This window comes from Tilletiaria anomala, assembly GCF_000711695.1.
Source record: "Tilletiaria anomala UBC 951 chromosome Unknown K437scaffold_83, whole genome shotgun sequence".
In the NCBI taxonomy this organism is placed as follows: Eukaryota; Fungi; Basidiomycota; class Exobasidiomycetes; order Georgefischeriales; family Tilletiariaceae; genus Tilletiaria; species Tilletiaria anomala.
In genome coordinates this window covers 27,046-51,769 of record NW_013546939.1, presented here as the reverse complement: position 1 = coordinate 51,769, position 24,724 = coordinate 27,046, and the positions used below count along the sequence as shown (strand labels likewise).

Below are 24,724 nucleotides of genomic sequence, written 5' to 3'. Positions count from 1 at the left end.
TTGCGTTGCAATGATTACGCTACGGTGTAATTTCCATCACTGAGTCCAAGGAGTCACATGACTTGCCTGAGAACTTTGCAAAAAGTTGACAAATTCTCGGGGTAGTATGCCGAACCGTGCTTGCTCGCCCTTGGTAATATCCTCTGCGATCTGTTTCTCGCTCAGCTGTCGCATGGCCACTTCCGGCTGTCCTGGCTGCCAAGTGATTCGCCACACATTTGGAGAAGCTGCGGTCTGATTTGTCTTCGAAGTTCGCATGAGACGCTCTATGTGGTCCAACAAAGCGGCTGCAAAGTTCAAACACGCTTTTGGATCCCACGCATGAGGCTATTCCCTTGCACCATGATCAGCACAGTTTCAACGTCGTCTGCCTCGCATTTCTGCTCACCTTTCCACGTACCAAACGTGGTATTTCCAGCGTCTTGAATTCTTGATACGCCTAGAGAGAGAGAGCGTCAGTCTTCATGACTTGCGGCTTCCATTATCTCAATTTTCTTAGCACAGACGGACTTGTAACATTCCCTTGTGATCTCGAAAGCCTACCACGACGGTCTGTACAGAAGCGAGTGCAAGCATTCAATTCTGCTGTCGCATTTGGGTCCGCTACCCGTTTAACTCACCGAGACACCTAGCAGAAACGATTGCATATCTGCATAGAAAAGATCCTTGAGGACCATGATTCGCTGAAAGCAGTCCCTTGTTGCACTTGACTTACAAAAGCGAAGCATTTTAGTCTCGAATCTCTCCTCGTCTCTGGCGTTCCGGATGAGCATGCTCGTCTTGAGCTCTACCATTTCGCCTTTGGATCCCACGCAATCGACCTCGCCGCCAATCAGCTGAAATATGGCCATCCCATCGGCGCGGTTTTATCAGCTGCCGTGCTCATTTTGCGCAGCATGACGAGATTTCATGGTCTCACCAGTCTCGCCCGTCCCAGTTTTGTCTTCACGACTTGGCACCATTGCTCGTTTGTATTTACGTCGCCGCTCCAAACCGAGCAGTTGCTGTCCGGCGAAGGACCGGAGGAGAAGTAGCTCTCAAAGCTGTATCCATAATATGAGAAGAGCTTGGACCGGGCGTCGCTTCCTTGACGCTCAATATCTGTCTGTCGAACTGCCGAAACGTGTTCCTCTAGGAAGATGGTGTCGCCAACCTATTTTGGTCGAGCAAGCGAGTCGCTCAGACCGCTGCGCAATCAAAGTCTTTTTTGATAGGCTCACCATCTGAGCGTTCAATTCAAACCCATCGCGATCTGCATACAGCGCTGTGCAGAGTTTTGTCACAATTCCCCGCCAAGTGATGATGGCAGCTCGTCGTAGCTGAGCGTCTACGGCAGCATCATTTGACGCTTCATGCTGGAGAGAAGTTAGCAATGCGTCCAGTCTCTCAGGCTATTCATAAAAAAACACACACGAGGAGGTCGGTCCGCGTCAGGATCCGAAGTAGCGTGCAAGCGGAAGAGTTGGTTACCGACTTACACCCATGTTATTGCGAGAAATGTATTGATCGAATCCATGGTTCAAATCCAGCGGCCCTCTTCTCAGTGCATCAGCGGGAGGCCTATAGAATTTCTTCTGTCTGTCGTCAAGATGTAAAGCACGCTCTGAGTCTAGCGAGAAGGAGCAGACGCGGGAAGGAAGCTGAAACTCGGCTGGCTTCGGTCGCGCTGCCCAAGCGGAGCTATTTGACAGGCGAAAGTTGGAACTGTCCATGGCGAACACCCTTGAGCTCGATAGCTCGCACGCCTTAATCGATCCTTGAACTCTGTGCCAAGCTAGGTGCACTGCACGCAGTCGCATCGAGCAGCCTGATGCTTGACCGACAGACCAGCGGACAAGTCGAAGAAGCTGAACATCGAATCAATTAACTGAATGTCGTAAATAACTGATCTTGATCCGTGATGCACAAGCGGAGTGGCACTGAGACAGTGTGGGCCTCCTCACCGCATCTCACTTTAGCACCGTCAAATGGAAATAGAAGCATAGCGCGACACGCTCATCACTTTCTGGTTGTGGCAGTCGCGTCTCAGGCTTCTCTATAGGTTACGGCCCTCCAACTGAGGCGAATCTGTCCCCCACGCCTCATACCCTTCATGAACCCCCTCTTGCTACAGCTTGAAGGACAGGAATATACCCCTTCTCAAAGATGATCTGAAGAAAGAGGCGAAGGGTGTAATCCATCTGTGCGCTCCGGCTCCGCGGGCCCTTGAAGACCGGCAAACCAATTCGCGGCGAGGTTGGCGTCGGAATCACGCGAGGAATCGACCGGCTCTTCAACACGGAAACTTGGGCAGGGCCTTCATGTGACCAGCTTCACGTGTGGATTTGCAATAGGTAGGTTATGATTCCTACGTAGCTGGGCTGTGAAAGTAGTACGGACAACGATGTTGACCATCACACTTCCCGTGCCCCAGCGATTGGCCCATCATGCAAGCCGATGCAGAGGCAGGGCCGTCCTCGACGCGAAGGGTCGCGTCTCCCGTTCACGAGCACCCTTTGAATGGCGTACCTGGCATGCACAGCCTGCCTAATGGTAGTCCCAGTCGTAAGGGAAAGCGCAAGGCCGATTCGCTGGCAGCGACAATGGCTGGGGCAACTGCAAATTGCAATGGAATTTGCGCCACGCCAGCGGCTCAGACTCTGTTAGCCAAGCAGGCACCTCATCTGTATGAGTCTCTTAATGACCATAACGCAGGAGAAACGCCTTTGACATCCTCAGCGCCGTCGCCAGCCCGCTCAGATGCGACGACTCCGTCTGTCCTCACGGAGGATCAGGATGTATCCGACCGGCAAGAAGGACATGGCGCGAATGCAGCAGAAGGCAAGGTCAGACGAGCCAATGGATTCCTGACTCCGCCGATTCCACCGATATCCTCGCGACATAAGGTCCCACCAGACTTCCGAGGTCCGGTCCCGAAGGTCGGCGATCCGGAAGACTTTCACCCTGTTCCGAGCGTTCCTCTTCTCCCCGGCAGCGAGACCCTCGGGACACTTCCCTTGATGTTCCCCACCAATCGCAGTGGGTGGCGTTACGATGCAGCGGCTCCAGCGTCGGACCGTTTACCAGAGTCGGTCTACAAGACTATCGATATTCTGCCAAGGGGAGTCCACTGGTCCTGGCAGGACCGAAGCCAGTGGTGCTACATCAACAGCGACGCCTCCATCGTCTGTGCAGACAAAGGCTTCCGATCCGCGCGCAGCAACATCGGCGTGCGTGAAGGCTGCTGGTTTGCCGAGATCGAGGTGCTCGAGCCTGAAAAAATCGATCGCGGACCGAACGACATCTCCTGCAAAATGAAGGATGGGCCGCACGTGCGGGTGGGATGGGGCCGACGAGAGGCCCCTTTGAATGCACCAGTTGGTGTCGATGGGTACTCGTATGGCTTCCGTGACACGACAGGGGATCGGGTCAGCATTGCGAGACCGATTCCGTATGGAAGGCCATACGGCGCCGGAGATGTCATTGGGATCTACATCAAGCTCCCCCCACTTCGCAAACCGAATCCAGAAGACCCATTGGATCCGGCAAACATTCGGCGCAAGCGCGTCCCGATCCGGTACAAGGGAAACCTCTATTTTGAAAGTCTCGAGTATGCTCCGACCAAGGAGATGGCAAATCTGATGGACGACAGTAGACGTGGAATCCGGAAGCTCGATGCAAATGGCAATATCAGCGTCGTACAGCCTTCAGATGATGAGGTGGCAGCAGCGCGAAAACGACGATTAGCCCCAGGACAGGTCGATCCGGAAGCTATCAAGCGGGAAAAGCTGTTGGCATCTCTTAGACCTCTGCCGACACTCGAAGGCAGCGAAATTGGCTTCTTCGTCAACGGGCAATCTCAGGGAGTCGCATTTCAAAACCTCTTTGACTACCGGCCTCTTCGCAAGTCCGAAAAGGCAGATGATGAAAAGAATGCGAAGCAGCGCAATCGCAACAACAATCGAACTGTCGGGCTTGCCGTTGATGGGGAGGACGCAGAGATCACGAGCAGCGCAAGCGCCAAAGCCTTGCTCAAGAGCCGCGAGAACCATTTCGACGATGGTTCAACGGGATACTTCCCCTTCGTCTCCCTCTTTGGAGGTGCTCGAGTGCGAATCAACCCTGGACCAGATTTCAAGTATCCTCCTCCTAATGACATCTCCGCCAGCCTTCGTCGGGCGCTAGACAGGGATGGCGATCCGCCTCTGGAGGCGCAATCGGTGTCTGGAACTCGCACATGGCGTCCGCTCTGCGAGCGGTACGACGAGTGGCTGAAGGAGCAATGGCAGCTCGACTTGGAAGACGAGAAGCGCGAAGCGGAGAGCGCTGCTAAGCGCAGGGTGCAGCTTGCCAAATTCCTCGCCAAGAACCCAGAGCTGGTCTTGCTGCCGAGTGGGCTCATTGCCCCCAGACGGCAAGGTTCAGCATCGCCAGCACCTGACGAGCTCGCCAAAGCGCCTACGAGGAGGACCACCAAGCCTCTCGCTATGCTTCGGAAGAAGTCCAAAGCGAAGGCTAGTTCCAATAAATCAGCTCAGGACGTTGCCCAAGCGAGGTCGCCCAGCGATCCTGCAAGGTTATCTCCGTTGCCCAACAGACACGCAAATGGCGATAAAGCATCCGCTACCGGCACGGAGGAGCCCGCAGGGAAAGCTGAAGATCCGATATTTGAAGACGACTTTCCTTTAGCGCAAAATCCAGCGCGTGAACCACGCACGTCTTCCGGCCCGCCGGAAGTCCAGTCAGAGGCAGAGGCTCAGCCGGAGAATCAGCCAGAGATTCAACAGGCTGTTCAGCATTCCTCACCTGATGACAGCCACGACACCTCCATTGATCCGGGCGACGCGATGGATGTGGATCGCACCAGCGATCAGATTATGCACGGCGGCAAAGGCAGGCTCGACACACCTACGACTTCTCGCACTGCGTCTGAGGATGCCATGGTCAACCATATGCACGATAGTGCAGTCACATCAACCCCGTCAAAGCTGTACCGCCCAACCAGTGGGATCTATACACCACCTGAGAGACCAACATTGAAACCTGAGGAGCAAGCAGTGGCGATGAAAAGAGGGTTTTATCTTCCCCCGCAGCATTCTCATTGTGTCGATGGAGAGCAACAGCAGCAGCTCCAGGCCCAGCAATATCACCAGCAGCAACAGCAGAAGCAGCCGCAGCCATATCATCAGCAGCATTATCTTCTGACCGCTGATCATGAGCAATCTCAACAATATCATCATCATCTCCATCAGCAGCAGCTACAGCCTGAGCAGGTGAATCCAGCGCAACTGTCCCCGCCTTTGCAGCAAAAGGCAAGGTATGGGCACTTTCAAGAGTATCAACATCCTCACCAACATCACCATCCGATGATCGCCCATACTCGCCCTACTTCTCCGTGTGCTTCGCAGGCGTACCATCCTCCGGAACCAGGCCAAGGGCACGGACTTGGGGAGAACGGCGCATTTGGCGTGAATTGCATGCTGAACGGGGTGTGGCATCAAAATGATGCAATCCATTTGGTCGGTCCTCCCAATCTGCAAGGCCATCCATCAGCAACGGCTTCGCGGCAAGAGAGATGATGTTCCCTGATCCAGAGGCACCGAGCCTTCTTGATGAGATCCAGATGGTGCACTCACAGCTTCGATAGCCGCCTGCGGGTGTGGGAGTAGGATGCTTTACCGGGTGGATGGCGATATACATTGCACTGTACACAAAGTCTCAAAATGCATGCAGTACTACATTGGCAGCATTCAATTCTTTGGCACTGTTGGTCTTCCAGTATGACGGCGTGAAGGCCCTTGAACTTTTGAGAAGACTTGTAACAGGAGGGCTCGTCGGATTGAACAACGTTCCTACCTTCAAGTGTTCACACTTGACTTCAAACAGGTTTGTCTTCACTTTAGCACGTACGGCACCCCAGGGGCGACCTGAAGCGGGAGACGGGAGCATCAATGATCCCGCGCGTCGCTCAGCGTCTGGAACGTTGAAGTGAAAACAGAGGTGATGCGAGTAGCAAGCGAAGAGTTTTGGGAGTCGGTGCTGTCAATCAACTGAGTGTTCCACGGTTCCAACTTCCACCACTGTGCGCATTCGACACTTGTCCCACAGGTGCCGAATGCCCCAGATCGGCCCACAAGAGCTTATGCCAGAGTCGAACGATATTTAGGCGCATGTGCAAAAGGTTGAACTGAGCGTCGACTAAAGTGGAGGGACGCGTCGCGCGACGTGTTGGTTGTGTTGCTGTCGTCATGTCGCCTGTGCTCCCCTGCGCTCTGTCCCGCTCGGCCGTTGTGTATTTGTAGTCTGCAGCACAGCCCCTACCTGAAGAGGTTGGAGGTGCATATGGCCCAGCCTGGCCGTTGTCGGACGTCCTCCCTCACCCCATCTGCCACAAAACCTCCAATGATCGGCTGTTAACCCAACTTCTAAGCTTCATTCATGGGCATCTTCAGACTCGGCCTCCAAAGGCTCGGCACACGGAGCGTGTTCGGAAGTAAACGCATATGGATATCACTTCACTCTGAGTACATCAAGTTGCGGTAGACCCGGCCATCATGACTGGCCATCGCAGCGGTATGCGTCATGCTGCCACTTTGACGTCTTGTTCAATCTCGACACGACGTCCACGTTCCTCAATTGCCACAGCGCATATATGGAGATCCTGACCCTTGGCATGAGAGGCCATCTTTGCATGCTTGGACCAAATGGTAAAACTTGGCACCTCGAGCAAGGAACACAGCAGCATGGGCAAGTGGGTGAAACACGCTTTCGGGCTGTCGAGGACAGTGCTCCTCTGTTTGGTAGCTGCACGCAGTGTGCAAGGTGAGTGTACAGCCCTTGTTCTATAGTAGGTCGATGCACACGAGGCTGAGCTTGATTTCCATCTGTTTCCCAGCCGATGGCAATGACTGGGTCTCCCCACTTTATGTCATGGACGTGTCAAACGGACAGATAGACGCCTCTGGTAGCATCAATGCGCAATCGCGAATCCAGCAAGCCGGAGTGTGGTCAGCTAAGGCAGGACCTTGGTCTGTGCTGAATCAAAAAGTCAGTACTCCTAGCGGCGACAAGCACGACTACCTCTCCTGGGCTCCGTACTGGTGGCCAGACTGCAATTGGTGCGGCCAGAACAGTGCACAGAGTGATGGCGATAATGGCGACGATCCCAATTACCCCGACAGCAGCTCCTCTTCGAGTAGTTGGCTCAGCTCAGCTACTTTGGCCACATCGCTTCCACCCGATGCCAATCCGACAGCTCATCCTTATCAACCTCTGGATCCGGTGGGAGGCGTTGTTCAGGCAACTGCCCTGCCGATACAGCCTTATCAAGCTCCTGTTCCCATTCTACCGCAAGTTCAGGCCGCCAACCCTTTCAGTGTCTCAGGCCAGCTGCTTGAAACCAACGCGCACGCTGGAGTGAATCCTGCACTGGCAAGGAGGAGGCTGAGAGGTGCGAACGCACTGTGGTCCGCTAATTCCCTGCCAGAGATTGCAGAGGGCAACGCGTTCCGGATGGCCGAGGTTGATGCTATGGTGGCCAGAGATCCGCCTCCCCTTGAAGAGACTCGCGTTGCACCGGCGCACACAGCCCAGCCCACGCACCCTTCTCGCCGTACTGGGCACGCTCATAACTGGCTTGTACATCAGCATGCTCATCAGCTTCTCGTCGCAGCCTCTCACAATGCGTACACCACAAGCCAGACTCAGGCGCCCACGCCAAGCCTCCAGAACAGGGGATCAATCAACACTGGCACCAGCACAGGAGCTGCACAGCTTCAAGGCAAGGCGATGGATGGGAACAAAAACAGCTGTACGCCTAGCTCGACCAGTGTTGCTCCAGCCGCAACCTGGACTACATGCCCCTACAAGAGAAAGGACGGCAAGGTTAATCCGGACACGAAGATGCTCAACAACACGAAAGATGTCGTCAGCATGGCCCAATCCGTCTTGTGGAACGGCGTCGCATTTGGTTTGACGAACGACACGTCTTACTCGCAGCGCGCGACATCGTTGATCTACAACTGGTTCCTGAATCCGCAGACGGCAGTCAACCCGAATCTCAACTACGGTCAGGTCATCCGTGGGCCAGGGCAGCAGCTTGGCGACTTCACCGGCATACTCGACTGGCGCATGATCCTTAAGGTGGTCAATGCCATCGTCATCATGCGTGCAAAAAGTGCTCAAGCTTGGAACGCCGTGATAGCGTCCTCGATGAACCAATGGGCGAGCAATTACCTTGACTGGCTCGCAAAGAGCTCCCAGGGCAAGGGTGTCGCCAAGGCTTCGAACAATCATGCCACCTTCTTTTACAACCAGCTCATCGCGCTGTACATCCTTGTCGGCGACATTCAGAGCGCGCAGCAGGCCGCGAACGCCTACTTTACCGGAGCGTTCATGTCGCAAATCGACGAAGATGGAGAGCAGCCTTATGAAGCGACTCGCACACGTCCCTTTCACTACCGCTGCTTCAACGTCGAAGGAATGATCGCCAACGCCAAGCTGGCCGACAACCTCGCGCTAAACATGTGGTCCGCGACGACGAGCAAAGGGGCGACGATCCAATCGGCCGTCGACTATCTCATGACGCTCGACCCAGGTGACGAGAACATCACCGAGCTGGCGCCGCACGTCGCTGCCGTCGCTTCGGCGTATGGCGACCCAGACGGCAAGTACGCTGCGTGGCTGTCCAATTCGGACAACACGGGCGACGACGACAACTCGCAAAGCTGGCGTTTCTACGACAACTCCGCGGCTTTGTACTGCAATCCGGCTTCGGGCGACCAGACAAGTTCGCAAAGCTTCAAATCAAGTTAATGTTATAGTGAAGAGGTGATTACTTGCAAATTATCTCGGCCGCCAAGGGACGTGATGTGATAGAAAAGGGGTCTGCCCTGTGAGCCATGTGCGTCCTTTCTATACCCGCCATTATTCCACAGTTCGATGTGTAGAGTATCTAAGCAGCAGACTTTGCAGCTTGCTTCCCTGTCTTTGCCGCCGCGCGTACGGCCGCAGTCGGTTTCGAAAGACCCCATTTGACCATGAGCTTGACGAAACTGGGCAAGATGGCGGCAGTGGCCGCGACTCTCACAGGGAGTAGAAGCGTCTTGTGGATGGTGTACGCTAGCACGGCTTCTGCCCACAGTGTGCCGCTCCCCCCAGAGTTTTTTGTACCACTGGAGGCAGGAGCAAGAGTATGACCTGCTTCGGACTGGCTAATCGGCTTCTGCACCACCTCCTTTCTTGCCGGAAGATTATTCTCCTTCGTCGGCTCTGCCCCATCAGCACCTTGTGCACTGATCCCCAGCATCTGCTTCAAGTTCTTGCCCGTATCCTGCTCCTCAGAATGGTCGCGCTTCTCCATGCCGAGCCAATGTCGTACTCGGGCCTCAAGTTCGCGGATATGCTCGGCGCCGAGCATGTGGATCGCGGCAAATGCCAAACCGAAATCGATGAACGAGGTGAGCATGTACACGGCGATCGCCCACCAGCCATAGCGCCTGGAGAGGAAGCGCAGGCGCTCGCGGAAGCCAGCTTTCGGTGGCGGTTCGTCTGGGTCCACTTCCGGATCTGATGTAGAGGGTGCTGTGGTAGATGCTGTAGTAGTAGAGGAATGGCTTGTGTTGGTCGCATGGTTTCCCTGTGCGACAGTCGCGTTTTCATCGTGCATGGAGGCGGCTGACGTTGCAAAGGCTCGTTGAAAATGGAGAGAATAGCTCGAAGGCACCAAAGTCCTAGCATTGCCTCCTAGCTCATGGCGTCGCGCGTATTGTGCGCTCCGTGACCTTGAGACCTCTGTCGCTGCAACTCCTTTGCTTCTCGATCTTGTGCGAGACTCCTTGGCCCATGCGTTTGCACTCGTGCTGAGACTGCGTCGGAAATTGAAGCACTCCGACCTTGTCCCCGATGATGTTGATGATGTCGGTGATGCTAAGCTCTGTGCAGCAACAACAGCAGCTTGCTTGCGTGTTCTCGACGCGGGCAAAAATGTCAGCAGCCTTGAAGAGTCGCCAGAGCTGATTGCGACACTACGTTGCGCAAGGGAGGAGCTGCTCAGCATGATGGCGTGGAGCTCTTGTCTTGCGTAGCACAGCCCGAGTCGAGGCGCCGAATCGGGGAGCACTGGAAGCTCGACGCTGGGATCGCCTGCGGTGAGGGGCCTTGCGAACAGAGGGATGGAGAACCAGTGACTGCAGGTTGGGTGTTGGGGGGGAGGGTGTACACTACTTGGTTTGAGGTGGAAAATGATGCACGTTGCACAATGCAGCTAAATGGAAGCAAACCCTTCCTGGTTGGTTAACTTAGTCTTCGTTCGCCCTTCTCCCTCTTGCGACGTGCCAAGTCAAGTTGTGTGTTTATGGACTTTGCCGTCCGCAATGCGGCGCCGGGGGGCGGGCCGATGGATGACCTCATAGCGAGTGCAGCAGCGCACACGCATATGGTCTTGCGCTTATGCCTCCTGGCTTACACATACTTATGCCTCATGAATCATACATTCATCATGACGTACATCCACATCGCACCTCTCTCGTCTCTGCGCTCAGGAACCAGGTGTGCCAGCAGGCAACAAGTCACTCGGGCTCTCCTGGCTCTTGCAAGATGCAGGTAGCAGTGATGCAAGCCACAGCGAATACGAACAGACCCTAACGCTTCATCGAATCGAACACGGCCTCGCAACCTGCCGGCTTGCACGGTGAGTTGGCTTTGATAGTCCGACGTTGTTGGCTTGCATCGCTGCGGCTTGCCCCGAGGCTACAGACGAGAAAAAGGGAAAGAAACAAGCAGAGATGATTGCCGAAGCAGTCGGTTGCCTTCAAACATAATCACCACGATCAGTCCCGTCGGTCCCGTTTTAGATGCACTTACTCTCTCATGCACAAAATCCCTGAAGGAAGTCAAAAGATGAGGTGTCCAGATCTTGCATCAGCACAACCTGCATTTGGTTCTCGTTAAGCTTAAGAAAATGCCAAGTGGGCGCGATCGATCGCGCTGATTGGCGGTTAGGCTCGAAGGCGGTTGGCTTGCTCGTGCTACAAGATACATATGTACCTCGAAAGCTCAGGGAGCACACCGCCAGTTCATGGCATTGGCGAAGGCATGCCGCTGCCCGTGACTGTACCGCCCATAGGAAGGCGTGGAGATCGCTGATCATTCCTCTTTGTCCAGTCTTGACTCTAGGGAAGAGCAACATTCGCCATACTCGAATCGTCAACGCTATCCTTTTTCTTGCTAGCCAAAGTGATACATCGCCGACAAGTGAGAATCAATGCGTACCGCCGATCGACTGGGTCCAGCTCTCTATCACGAATCATGAGCTGCGACGTCCGAACATCTGACCGTGGCAGCTTCCTCTCACAGCCGAACTGCTGTGACGGACAAGACGGCGAGCAAGGCGAAAGCTCAACGACCAGAATGTACAGGCTGCAGCGATCCCGGCACTGTGATAATTGGGCGGTGTTGCGTGCGTACTTGACAATAGATATACACAAATTTATTTTATCTTGCTCGCTAGCTGTCACCAGAGAGAGCTGTGTTGGATTGCTGCCTCTTACTCGCATCGGCATCCCTTCCTTCTCTTCCATGTTCGCTCTTTGGCGCGCATGGCATTACAGAACCTGGAAGGCGAAGCTAATGCCCTTGATTTTGATACTCTTTGACTGAACAGGGATAATGAAGACCGAACATGGAAGTGAGCATGAGCACATGTTCCTGTGGGTGTTGACAGTGGAGGGCGAGACTCACCCTTGAAGATGAAATTGACGAGCACAGCCACGAAGAGCGCCGCGCAGATGAGCGGAGGCCCATAGAGGTCGTCTGCAATGCGGCATAGTACGCATCCAGCATTCGCAAAGGGTTGCAGAGTCAGTCGCTAAGTCTTGTAGGACACGGAGTGGCAGTAGACATGGCGAATACCTCACCCAAAGGACCACCATATTTCCTTCTGATCAGGCTGACTCTTCTCTGGTAGCTGAACAAGCCCCAAAGCAACGTGAGGATCGCTATGATGGCATACACGCCGCCGAATATGCGGATTAAGCGCGCGTCTGTGCGGCTGTATGCTGGTGGAGGCATCTCCGGACCGGGTTCCCCGCCGGGTAGAGGGTCGCGATTGCCGCCAGGTGTTGCGGGATCGGTCAGATGCTCGAAGTAGGAGGCCGAGTTGAACATGGCCAAGGCGAAGGAACCGATCAAAAGCGATACACGCAGCCATGCGATCCAGGTCCGCTGAGGAAATCATTAGGGAGTTGAAATGCCCAAATAAGGTATGTTAGCCCGTTGACTCCCGATCAGACGCGGCATCGGCGCTATTATTACTGGGTAGCAACCAGGGAGATGGACGCACCTCGTTCGCAAACCAGACCTTCGCCTCCACCCTGACGGGACTGATGGCCGTCTTTGGCTTCCGGATCCTGCTCTCCCACCCATCTGTCGCAGAGCCAGCGTCATTCCCACTTGTGCTTCCATAGTCGCCTGCAGCTCCGCCAACGCCTGCGCCCGCATCCCGCAGCAGAGGTTGGCGCTCTGGCTGCTCTGAGGAATGCGCTGGCGTCGGGTTGAGGCCGAAGACGTTCTGCAAGGCGACGACAGAACGACGGTAGGCGAAGGAGAGCGTGCCGCGCGAGGAAGGCTCTGCGAGCCGCGAGACGGCTGCGGCGCGATCTGACATGGTGTGCGATGCAGCAATGTGGTTTCTATTGGTGTATGGATTGTCTTGCTTGTACCAAAGGCTTAGGTGCACATGCAAGCCGAAGCAGCGTCCTGACGAGGCCTATCGAGCGGAGATGAAGTGGGTTGTATGCGGGTCTTCTGCCGTCAGGAGCACCCGTGCACAGCGCGCGGTCAAATTAACAGATTTCTGGACAGCGACCCGCTATGAGCACTTTCTGCGCCTTTGCTGCGAGGCAATAGAATGAAGCTTAGACAGAAGCTGTCGGGGGTCTGAATTACTATCTGCATGAGGAAAGACCGAGCGAGATGAACAGTATGCTGAACACAACAGCGGACAGCTCTCTTTGTTGAATTCGTGGTGTTCGTTGCACGCAACTTGGCTTGCAGAGGCCGTTCATCAGCCAGCCGACCTACAGGCGGCACGTGCGGCTACTGCCTCGGCCGCCTGAACTCTCTCACTGTGCGCGCGCGCTGGGGCAGCAGCGAATTCTCGCACGCCATGATTCCATCTCGCTCATCACTGTACCGCTTGTTCGGATTCCTATATACCCTTCACAACCACCAGCTGAATGCAAGCTTGTATGAGTAACAGGTTCGAAAGTTGCACGTCGATCCAATCGGAAAGGAAAGAGAGAGCACACTCAAAAGGTGCAATCGATTCGAGAAGCCGATGCAAGCAGGCGTCCACCTTACACCCCAATATAGCTATGTCGTGCAACCATTTCATCGTTGTCCGCACACGTGTGCCTTATGGACGCCTGCGTGGGTATGGAAGATCAGGCGAGCGAACGATGCCAGATGGCCGAGGCCAAGGAGGCCGCAGGAGGTCCCACTCGCGACGAGCCGATGAGCGCAATGCACAGATAGCAGTGTTCAGCAGAGGCCGCACCATTCGAAGTCGCGCCTTTCACTCTTGCACTCCCCTTTTCCTTTAAATCTCCCTCAATCTCGGGGCCACCATCATCGAACAGCCTTCTATTTCTCGCAGTTGCGCTTACGCCTAGGCTGTCCACTGACCCCATCACCGTCGGCGAAGTAGGGCTTGAAATTGACAGCACGAGCGTAAAACCCTTTCTGGCCATTCGGCCGCTTTGACAGTTGACTGCGGGTCCTTGTGGTGCTATGGGATCGCAACGCCTTCGCACCTCCCCACTGGAATGGTTGTTTACGATCTTTCTCTCATTAGAACGTATTCAGCTTCTCGTATTACGAGCTAAGCTTGCCCTTCGTACATTTGGACCGATCTGCGCTTCCGCTTCGGCGACACTTCGTTGGCCGAGGCTGATTGACCCCTTTGGAGCCTGGCAATTCGTTATAAGCGGGCGACGCCCGACGCATTGACATTGTCGCAAGTCTCCTCCCGCTTGCAAGGCTTACTCTTCATTACCTCTCAGCGAGAGCCAAGAGAACGCCACCGTCAGGCGCAAGTGGGATCACTGCATCAAGAGCTGAGGTGAGTTCCAACCCGTTTGATCGGTACTCCCTGTTCACCTGCTGGTTAAAGGGTCCGTTCTCATATTTCTCCCTGCATCCCTTGCAGCTTGGTCGAGACCAGGCGTTGCAAGGGAAATCAAGCGCGGTGCGCGAGGGCGCCATGTCCCTATGCTATTGTGATCTATTTCACGGCTCACCGTCTTCGTCGCCGCGCCGGCCGCCTCTGCGAAAGTACGACAGTCAGCAAGGGCCGACAGGTTCGCATCGCCATGCTCCGGTCGTCCGATACGCGCACGGGAGATGTGCACGATCCGTCTCTACGCCAGCGCTGACGTCTGCGACACTGACCTATTCGCCGGCTTGGGGCCCGAATACTTAACTCAGGGCAGCCCATCGGCCTCGCAAATAGCACCTTTCACGCTGTATCCCACGACATTGGCCCTTCCCCCCTTCCTTGCGTATGACCATGGCGTGGCCTCGCGCAGACCAGCCTCCGGCCACGTAAGTGTACGTACAGGGCTGTCTGCCCTCGTCCGCTTTTTCAGCTATGGCCATGTGGCTCAGACTTTAGCTTTTATTCTCACACCGGAATCGCTGACAGTGCCGTCTCTGGTGGAGAGAAGGACCTCAGGATGATGACATACCACCGATGTTCCACTTTTACGGGCGCCCGGCAGGCAACCAGCCGGACGACGGTGTCAACGATGAAATCTTCGATAAGACGCCGAGTTCGGCTTTTCCAGTACTTTCGTGGGCGCATGCCACTCCTCGCACGTCTTGAACATGTTCAACAAAAACGTGCGCCAGCGACCACGCGGGTGCACTTGTCCTTCAGAGTCGATTCCCTGTGATGCGGAGCAGAAGCGATCAGCTTTACAGAAGCCAGTGCATTGACCATTCCGCAATGAAGTGTGTACGCAACAGCTGTGTCAAAACCCACATACGACCAGCGACAAAGCCTCGGGCTCGGGCTCGTACCGATACCAGCACACTCTCCGCACAGCTCATCCTCTCCGGGGGGTCTCTTCTGGCCCAATTTTGTCCTTCGCAGCCTTCCTTCCATGCTCACCCGCATCATAATGGCGGCAAGAACAGCCGGGCGAGAAGCGCTTCAGTTTTGAAAGGCGCCACGGCCGGGTCTTCGCAGTACAAGCTTGGCGCTGGATACTGGATCACGAGCGCTGTAGCTACTGCTGGATATGCTTACGCTCAGAGCGTGGTCAGATGGTGCGGTGGCAGCGTCGGCGAGCCCGCTTCGGCGACGTTCATGGGCTCTCTCAAGGTGCCTTCGGGGTTATCCTGCGCTTTGCAGTCTCTGGGTTGGCTTTTTGTACCGCCCTCACCCAGCTCGACGACACTTGCGCAGCTTCATGGGCCGTCAACACGGACATGATCACTTCTTTCAGCAGCTCGCCTCTCGACCATGCGCGTTCTTTCGCTTCTGGACAGGCCGTGTGGCACGCCACACATGCGCAGCTGGGGCCGGCACACGGTTTGACACCTGTGTCACTGTTTCCTCCACCCGAGTCAGCAGCAGCCCGTAATCTTGCCGCTGTCAATCCAGCGAGCGCGCCCGGACATGGTCCACGAAGAAGCGACAACAACACTAGAGCATTTGCAAGTGAGACATACTTCTATTTAACTGCGTCCACTACAAGTGCTGTTGTAGGCTCGAGTCCGCAACATGAGCATCCGAACATTTCTAGAGCGCAGGTATTGCCATCCGAGCAGTATGAGCACATTTGGCGTCGATAGCAAACCGTTCCAAATGCAACGGCGCTGCAGCGACTGACGGGACGAGTCAACAAAACAGGGCTAGTACTTACTCCCGCCTTCCCTCGGCTGAGCCAGGCTCTTCTGGACCAGGCGCTTGCGTTATCGGGACTTCAGAAACACCTCCAGCGTGAATATTCCCAATCAATGAAACTACTTCGACGCGGCTGCCAAATTCGATAACAGCTACAGGCACCCCAGCACTCACCACAAGCTGCCTCTCATGATCAATGCCAAGGCAGCGCGGCAGGAGGCTTACGGCTCGAAGCTATCATGGAAGAAAGCGAATTCGAGGATGCAAGGATCATGTTAAAGATGGACGGCGCTCTAAACCTTGGGAAGCGGGTGGAAGAAAAGCTGGAGGCAACTGCAAAAGGGCAGCAGAAGCCGGTGCATCTTCATGCGTTCAGCAGCCCGTTTGTTTCCATCTTTGCAAGTTCGCCTACCATGGTTTCAGGTAGCATACTCGCTAAGATGAGCTTCGCTCCTGATCCACTGTCTCCCAGCACTTCTTAACTTCAGCCTTCTCCAGTCTTTCAAAACCGCTTCTTCACCCGTTCTGGGCGCCGTTACGGCCTCTACATCGCCTGTTGAAGAACAACCCTAATCGCTTCACGGTACACAATACACTCTCAAGTGTCCCTAGCCCGTGGCGAACTTCGCTTGCAACCTTTGACGGTTGGAGGTCCTCACCGACACCTGCCAACTTCATACTGAGCATCGCAAGTATCGGTACATCGATCGCTATGCCAACCGACAGCGAGGATATGGACTCTGGTGTTGCTGCCCTGAATGTAGTTGATCGACTGCCCAGCCGCATTCTGCCAACGCTCGAAGCCAATGTGGAGCTCGCGGATGGAAAGCGAGCCGTCAAGGTGCTGGCCTCTCAAGAAACACCGCACCGGCAATATAGAGATGCAGCCGCTGCGGTAGCCAAGGTAGAGGAGTTGAAAGCTATCGATCAGTGGCTTGCACAGAAGTACTCCGTCACAATGTTTCAAAACGAAGAGAAGAGGCCGAATCCCGATTGTTGCAGAGCCGTCAAAGGCCGAGATCAGCTTCCACAGTGTCCTGATCCGATACTTATTCGCTAAGCATCAATGTCTCCAAGTCAGCAGCAAGTCTTTCAAGAAACCAAAGCGACGCACACCCCGACACACCAGCCTTTCATACACCCAAGTCAACATTTGCGGCATTTAGGTTCACATCTTCTCGCACAAGCCCAGTCTCGCCTCGCTCTTCCAATATTAAGCGCTTGGCAACCGAGTCTTCGACTCCGGGATCTCTTGGCGAAGATACCCCGCGGGGTTCTTTTTCCCCTCTCCAACTTGTTCTCCTGCGGTGAACACAATTGTGCATTTCAACGCCATCAACACCGTTGCCAGCAATTTCTCAATTGCTCGTGTGTCTTCCGACATCAGCCCTGCAATCATCGCTCGTTTACGAAGCGGCAATGGCTGGAAGCGTCCGTCATTTCCTTCAATCACCTCAACCCCAACAGCAATTGCTGGCCTTGCTATGCCAAGGTCACCGTTTGAAGTCTCTCAACACGCAAGTGCGCTGATCATGCCCAAATCACCTCCTTCGCGTCGAAGGCATAAAAGGAAGGGTCTGAAGAAGCTCCGAAAGTCTGGATCAGCAGCATGCTTGGAGACTTTGGCGACGAGTCAGCACCCAGCTCGACTAGCAGGTGAGGCGCCTGCAGAACCCGGCATCATCGGTGCAGGTGCGGAGGCTGAGCTGCGGAATTCTGGTACTGGCCACTCCTGCACGACTATCCACCCTGGTTTGAGCTGCCTAGCGCAGATGATACTTTTTCGAGGATCACGCAGCCGAACAGTGGTACAGCCAAGATCGGGAGGAGATTTTCTTCAATGCCAGCCGCCAATGGAATGCGCTTCGAATTATCCGCCACAACTGGGGAGCCAAGCGATGATATGCATACTTTCGCGGCTTTTTTTTGCTGCCGATGCATATTTCTCGGGCTGCTGGAAAGATTCTTCGGCATCAGGAAGCATTCCTTCGCGGAAAGTTGGGGTCCGCTGACGTCGCAATCATGCGTGCTGACGAGTTAAGAAGTGCTTTCCGGCCGCAATCGCTGCCGCATACGCATGCGCCATCTGGCTCGGAACGCCCCGGCTTCGTTTCCTCTCCCACCAACAGGCAGACGATTTCGGAAGAACATCTGCGTATCGATAATGCGCCGACTCTCCAATGTAGCCGCACGGGCTCAAAATATCATGGCTTGTAGCCTGCTGCAAGGTTGCAAATTCAAGCTTCCAGCTTCCCCATACCCACAAGCGATCACATCTATAGACGCCAAGGCGGGGTACCGCCGGAGGCAATGAGCCCTTCCATGACAATACCCGACACTTTACGTGACAAGATTTCACCCCACTCGCACACTGGTGAGACCTGAGTCCTTCGTCCTCCAGATCGTCTCGTACATCTGTGCATCCTCCACATCTGCGACTGACGCAGAGGCAGCCCTCCGCCCATCCCACACTTTCATCTGACGCCGTGGTTATTTTGCCTGCACAGTCATCGGTGGCGGACGGTGGAGGAAAGGCCCGCAGGGCTACCGTTCTGGACACCAAGGCCGGGGATGTGTCACAGTATCAGCTGACCGCGTCGCCTAATGAAAACAATGGCTCCTGGGGTGGCTCACAAGTCGGCTTCAACAGCTCTATCGAATTTTACATGGCGAATGAGCCTGAAGATTTCATCGACATGACGCAGCAAGCGCAACATACCACCCTCAGAGCCAGAGCGCAACACGGCTTCTCAGCCACAGCCTAGCCTATCCTCACTCCGTCTCTACAAGCCAGCACGACTTCTCACCGAGTGCTGCCGAGACGGATTCCAGTCGCACGGTCTGTGCAGTGAGATTCCAGACCTAGCGTTGAGAGCACATGTCCACCCAGCAAATATGGACAATAGAGTTCGAAGAAATGTATCCGGACAGCACGGAAATCGTATGTAAGACAATTATTAAACTCCGATTCCTTTTTCTTTCAATACAGAGGTGTGGATCCGAGAGCCAAAAGAGCAAAACAGCGAGATGACGAAGGAAAATAATGACTTGGCACACACGCAAGGAGCGAGGGTGGGTGGTTGTGTCGTTCGTGCATTGTATCCTAGCTACCCTGGGATCAGGCCCTAAAAACAGAGACGAGACGAGGCAAGGCGCGCAGCGCAGCGAGGACGTACAATGTGAATAAGCTAGCAGGAGCTAGGAACGTGAACAGGTATCCGCTGGGAAAGATGGGGAAATGGGTGTGACAAGACGATAGTGCCGGGAGGGGGGAGGTGCTCTGCTGCGCAGCGGCTAACCCTTGCGCTTGGAAAACGTCTTATTGAGGAGCGAGAGAATGCGGCTGACGTTGAGCTTGACGTATTCGAGGTCGAGCAACTGTACCTCGTCCTTCTGCTTCTCGAGCAGGTCGTCCAGCTTGAGGTCCATCTCGAGGATCGCCTTCTCTCGGCCCTTGTAGTGCAGCGCGATGATGAACGTGCCCGGTGACGGCGAGGTGATGTTGAAGAAAATGTTGGCGCGCCTGGATTCCGGAGAGAGCAGGCAAAATCGCGCGCAAGACCGTCAGCAGCAGGTTCCTTTTTTCCACCTGCGCGCTGGCGCGGTGTAGCTCAGCGCGAAGGGGGAGGGTTCTTCCTCACCTGTTTTCTGGCACGTTGCTCTCCACGATGGTGCCGTCCTTCTCGAGCTGGGCGTGCGTGAAGCGGTACGGCCCTAGGACTTGGGACTTTGCCGACTTTCGCTCCTTGCCCCCAAAGCTGACTACGCCGACAGCGGTGCCGCCTTTGTCCTTGCCGGAGCCGCTGGTCATGCGGACGTTCTGCAGGTAGCTCTTGTACGTGTCGAGCTGGCTGCGGAGATAGTTGTTGTGCTCGCAGATAGTCTTGAAGACACTCTCGAGGCTGCGCATCTCCTCCATCACCTTCTCGCGCATGTTGCCAAGGTGCGCCAGCTCGGCCTCGACCTCGTCGGTCATGAGCGCGTAGCCGTCGCGGCGGTCGACGACCTTGAGCTCCTCGAGCTCGCGCAGCATCTCCTTGACCTTGATGCCCTTGCGGACGAGCGTTGCGTCCTTGGTCGTCGCAGCGCGCTCGGCGATCTGCGGCAGGTTGATCGGTCGCTTGTCGGCGAGTTGCGGAATAGAGCGGATCAGCTGGACAAAGATCGACTTGGTCTCCATGTAGAGTATATCATTCTGCGTCACGTTGTTCTCCGACATGAACGCGGTCGTCAGGTCCTGGATCGGTGTCTCCCAGCGGCTGAACAGCGGTAACTCAACCGTGCGGTTCTCCTTGCGCGACACCTGGCCCGGCGAGGGGCCGAGCTCGTCGACGAGGATGCGCAAGTGGTGCTTGTCGCCAGGCGCGAGAACGTCGAGGTGCTGCGCGACGAGCGAATGTGTGTTGTACAGCTCGTTTAGCGTGATAGATATCTGCAGGTCCTTCTTGGAGAGCGCCATGTACTGGTCCATCTCGAGCGTGTCGTAGAAGTCGCCGACGTCGCAGAGCGCGTTGAGGAAGGCATTGATGCGCGTCTTGTTGTTCTCAACAAACGGGTTGAGCGACATCATGTACTGTTCTTTAGCGTACGAAGGCTTGTTGGCGAGATTCTGCAGCATCTTGGCGATCAGCGTCAGCGTCCGCCGCGGGTGCTTGGCGGGCGGGCCGTCGACGAGCATGTACGCCTGCGGTGTAACGATGGCAGGGTTGATGAAGCGTAGGAAGAAGAAGCCGCCGATGAGCGAACAGATAGCGAAATCTGTCGCGTCGGGGTATTTGCGCTTGGTCAGCGAGCGGATCTGCTTGCAGATCCACCGGATCCCATACGGCACCCGCTCGATCGAGTTGATGATCGTCAGTAGGAAGCTGTTCGCAATCTCCATCAGCATCGTCAGGCGCGGCGCGATGATCGCCTGTACGTCTGGGTTCTCCTGCGCTACCTCGGGCGGGACTCCGCGCGGGAGATTCGGCGGGAGCGAGCCCGTGTCCTCTTCTATCTGGCCAATCATTTGCTCGTACACCTGCAGCAGCAGAAGCGGCGTGGTTCCAGGGCGGGGCATGGTGCAGTCAGCAGCTGCACGGCGTCCATGCACCATTCGATCGAATCGACATGCACTGCATTGCGCTCACCTTAAGCGGGTTCACCTCAAGGTTGAGGTCCTTGTGCTCGATCAGGCTGTTGATCCGCTCCGCGAGGACCTCTTTGAGGAAGCTCTGCCCGGGACCGCGGCGCGTGTAGGTCGTCATCATGCGCGACACTGGCGTGTTAGCGCGCAACAGAGAGCCGAACTCAGTCGCCGTCTCGAACTGCGCTGATAGTACCGACTGCGGCGCGTGCCCCGAGTCGAGCGAAGGGGAGAGAGGAAGAGAGAGTGAAAGAGATTTGTTTCAGCTGCATGCAGCACGAGCGTCCGCCGGGCACGCGAGGGGTGGTGGGGCACGTACCTGGAACATAGTGAGCAGCAGGTGCTCCTCCCGGCTCTCGTACTGGTTTCCGTACAGCGTGAACATGACCGTCTGCAGCAGCGTGTCGATCTCCGCCAGGCTGACCAGGCGGCACAGCGCGGCGATGTGCCGCGGCTCGGACTGCAGCAGGAAAAACAAGTTGGCGTATTGCTGCGTCTTGCGGTCGTCCAGCGCGTTGCCGAATGTAGCTTCGGTCTCCTCGAGCGTTGACGCGACTTCTGATTGCTGCGATTCGCCGCAAAGGGACAAAGAAGGATTCGTCAGCGGGAGGGAGGGGGCTGCGCAAGGAACACGGCCTGGGCGTCAGCGTACGTACCTCGTCCAATGCCATCCTGTTTGCAATGAGCAGGGCGATCCGGCTATCTAGATAACGTACGTCGCGTTCCAGCACAAAGTTCTTCTTGGACTGCGTCGAGATGCGGCCTTTGAGTTCACGCAGCCGCTTTTGCGCTGCGCAGAACCATCATCGACACCGGTGGCAACAGGGAAAGAAGTAGAGGGAGGGGAAATAAGGGGTTTGACGCGTTCAGCGCACGACGGCCGGGCGAGCGAGCCCGTATGGGTCTCGGTGCACAGTGCTCACTCACCTCGCGCCAAGTCGTCCTCTACCTCGACGTCCTGCTCTGCGGCCATGCTGTACAACGCGGTGACCGAGTAGCGGTTCGTATTCCGGTTGTTGGCCATGCTTGCCGCCGTGAGGCGCCTGCTGCCCGAGGCTGCCGCGGACGACAAGGGCGACGTGGGCCCGCCGCCGCCGTACATGGGCTGCTGAACCGATGTCATGGTCTAGGAAGAGCGAGGGTATGGGGCGAGGGGCTGGGGTGCCGTGTATCGAGTGCGAACGCCTGCACCTGTCGATCACTGTAAGCGAACGGGGGCGGCGCGGTGAAAGCAAGCAAGTGCGTCATGGTCAGCGAGTCAATTCCATGTCGAATCCAAGGGTCTGCAGGGGAGCGCGCTAGACGTGGGATGGAGGAACGCGACGCGCACTACAAGCATGGTATGTGGCCCTGCCTGTTTGCGCCGCATTCGCGAATGCGACGCGCTGGGCTGAGTCTGCCTGCGCTACCCTACCGCCGCGAGACTGCTTGTGCGACGGGCTGCAGCGACGCGCACACGGTCACTCACCTTTTCTCTTTCGCGATGGACGACCGCCGGGCCGAGCACGATGGAGTGCGACGCAGGTGCAGGTGCAATTCCAGGTCCACGTCTCTGTCGAGAGCGATGTCGTTATGCGATGGTAAAGGGCGTCTGCTGGCGCTCCGACTCGCGCAGCGAGCTTATCGGGAAAGCAGAGGGAGTGTGTGAGTGTGCAAGGGGGGCGGGCACTGGTGATAGGCATGGACGCCAGCAGATTCTGCGAGGTGTATCTGCAGGGACGTGTGTAGCGTTCTATGCCGTCTGTCTGTCTGCTGCTCCTGCTCCTGCTGCTGGGGGTCGGGGTCGGGGTCGGGGTCTGGGTCGGTTGAAGGGCTGGGTTGCGCTGGTGATTCGCATGGATGTCTTTGTTGAGGAGGATTAGTTGTCCAGCCTTGGGAGGCGGGACATGGCGAAGGAGAGTGTACAATGCCGTGCAGTGCCGTGTGATTAGTACCGTAAATAAGAGGCTGTCGGGCGCCGCGCGAGTCGTGTTTGCTCGGATACTCAAACTAGACATCGTTCCGCGTTCCGCCGCCAGGCACTCTGACTATTCAATTTATTGGCACGCGCCACTAGCGCACAGAGTAGTTGGCTGGGTGTATATAGATTCCTCGCGCCTGCACTGCAGCAGTCATCACAGAGCATGTACACTCCCAGGCATGCTTTTAACTGCGCTCAATCAGATGCATGGATGGACTCTTGGACGCCAAACAAAAAAGCCAGAGGGCCCGCGATATGCCGGCCATGCTGAAAGAGATTATTCCTGCACTGTACAGACGCATGGCAGTCCAAAGGAAAGAAAAGGAAAAAGGGGGCCCCTCGTAGAACTTGCGTGTTGCGTGCGTTGCAAAAGACTGCTCTGCCATCAAGACCAGGGCTAGGCAAAGCGCAGACTCGACGACCCAAGCAGGGCAGGCAGCAGCGCCGAAGAGCACATCAGAAGCAGCAGCATGCGGACCATGCTTGCCGCCGCGTCCGGGGCGCCGGCGCCTGCCCGCCGCACCGTCCCATCCCCGCGCCTACCGCCAAAAGCGACATTGAGCAGCCGCTGCTGCCGCGCTGCCAGCGCTGCGCCAGATGCCTGTCTGGTCGCACCTGCTTCCCCCGCCAGTGAAGACGCGGACGATGAAGAAGAGGATGAGACGCCGTCGCCGGGGTCCCTACTCGTGTCCGTCGAGTTGGTACTGCACAGCCCGACGGGACTGATCTCGTGATTCTTGCAGTAGTCCCCGGCGATCATGTCGTAGCACGCGAGCATGTCGCGGTAGTTGCTCGTCGAGCACGTCGCGAAGCTCACCCCCGGCCGCATCCCGTCCACGGCGCCGCCAGACGAGCTCGCAGCCCGCGCCGTGCGCGTGACCGTCGTCGTCGCAGCCGTCGCCAATGCCGCTTCTTTGGCGTCGTGAGACGCGACGGCCACTGAGCTCGGTGCTGGGGAGGACGTGGACAATTCGCCCTTGCCAGATGACGCTGCCATAGAAGGTGAGCCGGCCGCGTCATCCGCGTGCTGGCGCCGCGCAAACGCGCCCGTCACGGTCGCGTTAAGAAGCGTGCCGCCGACAGCGTTGCAGCAGTACATTGTCACCTCGTCGAAGCTGGCAAGGTAGGATGGGGCCTCGTCAGTCCGTGCCGTGCACTAGCTCTGGGTAAAAGAAAACAAATGCAACGGTTTCACACGCACTACGAGACGCAGCTCCCCTCGGCCGCGGCGTCGGGCGGAATCAGCGCGACGTTCTCCCACGCTGACGCGCAAGACCCGCTAAATTCCGACTGTTGTGCGCGGGTCTGAATCCGAAATGCAGGGTGAGCGATGTCTGAGCCTTGCTGCGATGGTAACGATGCAGAAAGGGTTACTGCTTCTCCGCGCCGACTCGCCACGCGCGCACCTCGCCAGCGCTGCTGGGTCGACAAGAAGCGCTCGACAGTAGGAGCGCCAGATGACAAGAGGCCGTCGCGCCATGCGCGCGCCGCCCACGCCGCCTGACGCGGCGCCTCAAGCGCTCCGCCCCGGTGCGCTGGTGAGAGACGCATCTGGCGCTGCGGCTGTGGCGCGAGGACCCGGCACCGTTCCAGGCGGATTGGATTCGGCCCGGACGAGGGTATTGCGATGGGCGAGAGTGTTAACCGAATAAAAGCGTGTTGCGGGTTGTTATTAAATACAGATGCGCGCACAAATATATACTATATACCTCTCCTTCAGTTCTCCTGTAGGAAAAGCTCTCTACTTGATCCG

General features: G+C 56.4%; 8 protein-coding genes across 8 annotated transcripts; 3 read left to right on the top strand and 5 right to left on the bottom strand.

Moving 5' to 3' along the window:
• Positions 1–2: 2 nt before the first annotated feature.
• On the bottom strand, positions 3–1,832 carry K437DRAFT_249721 (RAI1-domain-containing protein). The gene is made up of 8 exons (XM_013386167.1): positions 1,479–1,832; positions 1,221–1,391; positions 920–1,153; positions 716–836; positions 621–649; positions 511–552; positions 389–439; positions 3–327 (listed from the first exon to the last, which is right to left on the bottom strand). Exons 1-8 carry the CDS (start codon positions 1,797–1,799, stop codon positions 37–39), a joined length of 1,260 nt encoding a protein of 419 aa, XP_013241621.1. The 5' UTR covers positions 1,800–1,832; the 3' UTR covers positions 3–36.
• A 230-nt stretch (positions 1,833–2,062) lies between these two features.
• Positions 2,063–5,714, top strand: K437DRAFT_258391 (uncharacterized protein). Its single transcript, XM_013386166.1, has 3 exons — positions 2,063–2,333; positions 2,414–5,515; positions 5,618–5,714. Exons 2-3 carry the CDS (start codon positions 2,427–2,429, stop codon positions 5,646–5,648), a joined length of 3,120 nt encoding a protein of 1,039 aa, XP_013241620.1. The 5' UTR covers positions 2,063–2,333; positions 2,414–2,426; the 3' UTR covers positions 5,649–5,714.
• A 621-nt stretch (positions 5,715–6,335) lies between these two features.
• K437DRAFT_258390 (chondroitin AC/alginate lyase) lies at positions 6,336–9,148 on the top strand. Its single transcript, XM_013386165.1, has 2 exons — positions 6,336–6,801; positions 6,875–9,148. The coding sequence occupies exons 1-2, from the start codon at positions 6,723–6,725 to the stop codon at positions 8,791–8,793; spliced, it is 1,998 nt and encodes a 665-aa protein (XP_013241619.1). The 5' UTR covers positions 6,336–6,722; the 3' UTR covers positions 8,794–9,148.
• K437DRAFT_217915 (uncharacterized protein) lies at positions 9,005–9,529 on the bottom strand (the record flags this gene model as incomplete). The annotated part of the gene is made up of 2 exons (XM_013386164.1): positions 9,005–9,180; positions 9,265–9,529. Coding segments are annotated over 2 exons (441 nt in total), but the record flags the coding sequence as incomplete, so codon positions are not given.
• A 1,745-nt stretch (positions 9,530–11,274) lies between these two features.
• K437DRAFT_258388 (uncharacterized protein) lies at positions 11,275–12,966 on the bottom strand. Its single transcript, XM_013386163.1, has 4 exons — positions 12,320–12,966; positions 11,895–12,201; positions 11,719–11,790; positions 11,275–11,633 (listed from the first exon to the last, which is right to left on the bottom strand). Exons 1-4 carry the CDS (start codon positions 12,641–12,643, stop codon positions 11,605–11,607), a joined length of 732 nt encoding a protein of 243 aa, XP_013241617.1. The 5' UTR covers positions 12,644–12,966; the 3' UTR covers positions 11,275–11,604.
• A 3,632-nt stretch (positions 12,967–16,598) lies between these two features.
• On the top strand, positions 16,599–18,651 carry K437DRAFT_269784 (uncharacterized protein; the record flags this gene model as incomplete). The annotated part of the gene is made up of 2 exons (XM_013386162.1): positions 16,599–16,790; positions 18,394–18,651. The coding sequence occupies 2 exons, from the start codon at positions 16,599–16,601 to the stop codon at positions 18,649–18,651; spliced, it is 450 nt and encodes a 149-aa protein (XP_013241616.1).
• A 529-nt stretch (positions 18,652–19,180) lies between these two features.
• Positions 19,181–22,035, bottom strand: K437DRAFT_279106 (Rho GTPase activation protein; the record flags this gene model as incomplete). Its single annotated transcript, XM_013386161.1, has 6 exons — positions 19,181–19,409; positions 19,528–20,906; positions 21,016–21,210; positions 21,331–21,576; positions 21,668–21,801; positions 21,939–22,035. The coding sequence occupies 6 exons, from the start codon at positions 22,033–22,035 to the stop codon at positions 19,181–19,183; spliced, it is 2,280 nt and encodes a 759-aa protein (XP_013241615.1).
• A 1,175-nt stretch (positions 22,036–23,210) lies between these two features.
• Positions 23,211–24,267, bottom strand: K437DRAFT_258384 (uncharacterized protein). The gene has a single exon (XM_013386160.1). The coding sequence runs from the start codon at positions 24,068–24,070 to the stop codon at positions 23,369–23,371; it is 702 nt and encodes a 233-aa protein (XP_013241614.1). The 5' UTR covers positions 24,071–24,267; the 3' UTR covers positions 23,211–23,368.
• Positions 24,268–24,724: the final 457 nt, after the last annotated feature.

Excerpts from the sequence above, each read along its gene's own strand:
- K437DRAFT_249721 (XM_013386167.1), bottom strand. The coding sequence starts at position 1,799 with ATGCGACTGCGTGCAGTGCACCTAGCTTGGCACAGAGTTCAAGGATCG. Across the intron at positions 650-715 it reads GACTAAAATGCTTCGCTTTT|ATATGCAATCGTTTCTGCTA; the intron begins GTAAGTCAAGTG and ends TTTTCTATGCAG. Across the intron at positions 328-388 it reads CACGTTTGGTACGTGGAAAG|CCTCATGCGTGGGATCCAAA; the intron begins GTGAGCAGAAAT and ends GCAAGGGAATAG.
- K437DRAFT_258391 (XM_013386166.1), top strand. The coding sequence starts at position 2,427 with ATGCAAGCCGATGCAGAGGCAGGGCCGTCCTCGACGCGAAGGGTCGCG. Across the intron at positions 5,516-5,617 it reads TTGGTCGGTCCTCCCAATCT|CTTCGATAGCCGCCTGCGGG; the intron begins GCAAGGCCATCC and ends GTGCACTCACAG.
- K437DRAFT_258390 (XM_013386165.1), top strand. The coding sequence starts at position 6,723 with ATGGGCAAGTGGGTGAAACACGCTTTCGGGCTGTCGAGGACAGTGCTC. Across the intron at positions 6,802-6,874 it reads AGCTGCACGCAGTGTGCAAG|CCGATGGCAATGACTGGGTC; the intron begins GTGAGTGTACAG and ends TCTGTTTCCCAG.
- K437DRAFT_258388 (XM_013386163.1), bottom strand. The coding sequence starts at position 12,643 with ATGTCAGATCGCGCCGCAGCCGTCTCGCGGCTCGCAGAGCCTTCCTCG. Across the intron at positions 12,202-12,319 it reads AGGTCTGGTTTGCGAACGAG|CGGACCTGGATCGCATGGCT; the intron begins GTGCGTCCATCT and ends TGATTTCCTCAG. Across the intron at positions 11,791-11,894 it reads GAAATATGGTGGTCCTTTGG|ACGACCTCTATGGGCCTCCG; the intron begins GTGAGGTATTCG and ends GCCGCATTGCAG.
- K437DRAFT_258384 (XM_013386160.1), bottom strand. The coding sequence starts at position 24,070 with ATGTACTGCTGCAACGCTGTCGGCGGCACGCTTCTTAACGCGACCGTG.